Raw genomic sequence first — 1,183 nt, forward strand, 5'->3', positions numbered from 1 at the left:
GCCCAAGGTCTCCAGGAACTCGTAGCGGTGCCGCAGGTTGTGCTTGTGATGGTGTCGCTTCACCGCCTGCTTCTTCATGAGGGGCTTGGGCGACTTGATGAGCCTGTCGCCCAGGGACCGGGGGAGCTCCGCGGCCAGGGCGGTGGAGGACGAGAGAGCCGGGCCCGGGCGACCGGGGAAGGCCAAGGACTCCATGGCGAGCAGTTGAGCGAGGGCTGAGGAGAAGCGATCGGCTGCGCGAGGAGGGGTTACGACGCGGGGCACATGTCCCGCACCGGACCCCAGATAGGGGAATTACCGCCGGGAAGTCACAGTTGCAAAGCGCCGCATTCCAAGTGGTTATAAACGCTCGGAACCGGAGGCCCTGGCCACGCCCCCGACGACCATTGGCCTGCTCGCCGGGGGCGCGTGACCAGGCCCTCCCGCATTGGCTCGCTAGTGTTCCAGCCCCGCCTCCTCCCCTTGGCAAGGCCTGGGAAAGGTGTGGGGGAGGCTGTCCACCTGGGTCTCAGGAACCGGTATGCAGACCAGGAAGGTCTGTGAAGGCAGCTGGGCCGATGCGTGCTCTGAAGTCCAGGGCCCTCGCTCTAGCTACTGAGTGGCACTTGGTCCCAGTTAGAGCCACCTGGTTTATTGCGCTGTGTTCTCTGCTGGCAAAGGGCAACCTTAGGAGGTCACCACCATTTGCTTCTTTCTCCCAAGCCAAAAATCTAGGAAGTCAAGTTTGTTAACTTTTCTGTTCATAAAGAGAAAAGGAGAAAGGGGAATGGAACGGGAGGGCTGGTAGACAGCTTGCATGAGTTCACTTCTTTAGGGTTAGATGGGCCTCAAATGGACCCTCAAATCCAATGGTCTTGGGAAGTCCTTGCTCTTCGTGGAAGAAGAGTTGTAGGTGGAGATGTACTGAGGTTCATGGTGTGTTTATTCATTCATGAAAAAATACAGTACAGTCCTATTTAACTTGTGTCCTTAAATCTATAAATAGCCACTCTACCTGAGGTTTTCTTCCCCGTGATTTTAGAGCCAGGAGAAATTGTGGCGCATCATGAGGTGGCTTGGGTTTTGAGGGGCTTGGTCTAGATTTCCCTTTTAGAGTGAAACAAGATGTCCACAGGTTTTTCACTTCTTTCCAGCTGGGGGGAGAAAGGACCACTTCCTTGTAGCTTTCTAGAGTTGATAACCC

At 55.7% G+C, this 1,183-nt stretch overlaps 1 protein-coding gene across 1 annotated transcript in view; it reads right to left on the reverse strand.

The window, feature by feature from the left end:
- The window catches only part of Nuak2 (NUAK family kinase 2), an 18,417-nt gene extending 18,067 nt beyond the window's left edge, over positions 1–350 (reverse strand). The window contains exon 1 of the mRNA XM_033761984.1: positions 3–350. Within this exon, the coding sequence (XP_033617875.1) occupies positions 3–195 (193 nt within the window). The 5' untranslated portion in view covers positions 196–350. The remainder of the gene's footprint in view (positions 1–2) is intronic.
- Between the last annotated feature and the right edge of the window lie 833 nt (positions 351–1,183).

The sequence above is a fragment of the Fukomys damarensis genome, unplaced genomic scaffold (assembly GCF_012274545.1).
Source record: "Fukomys damarensis isolate Sample0158 unplaced genomic scaffold, DMR_v1.0_HiC HiC_scaffold_11, whole genome shotgun sequence".
Taxonomy (NCBI): Eukaryota; Metazoa; Chordata; class Mammalia; order Rodentia; family Bathyergidae; genus Fukomys; species Fukomys damarensis.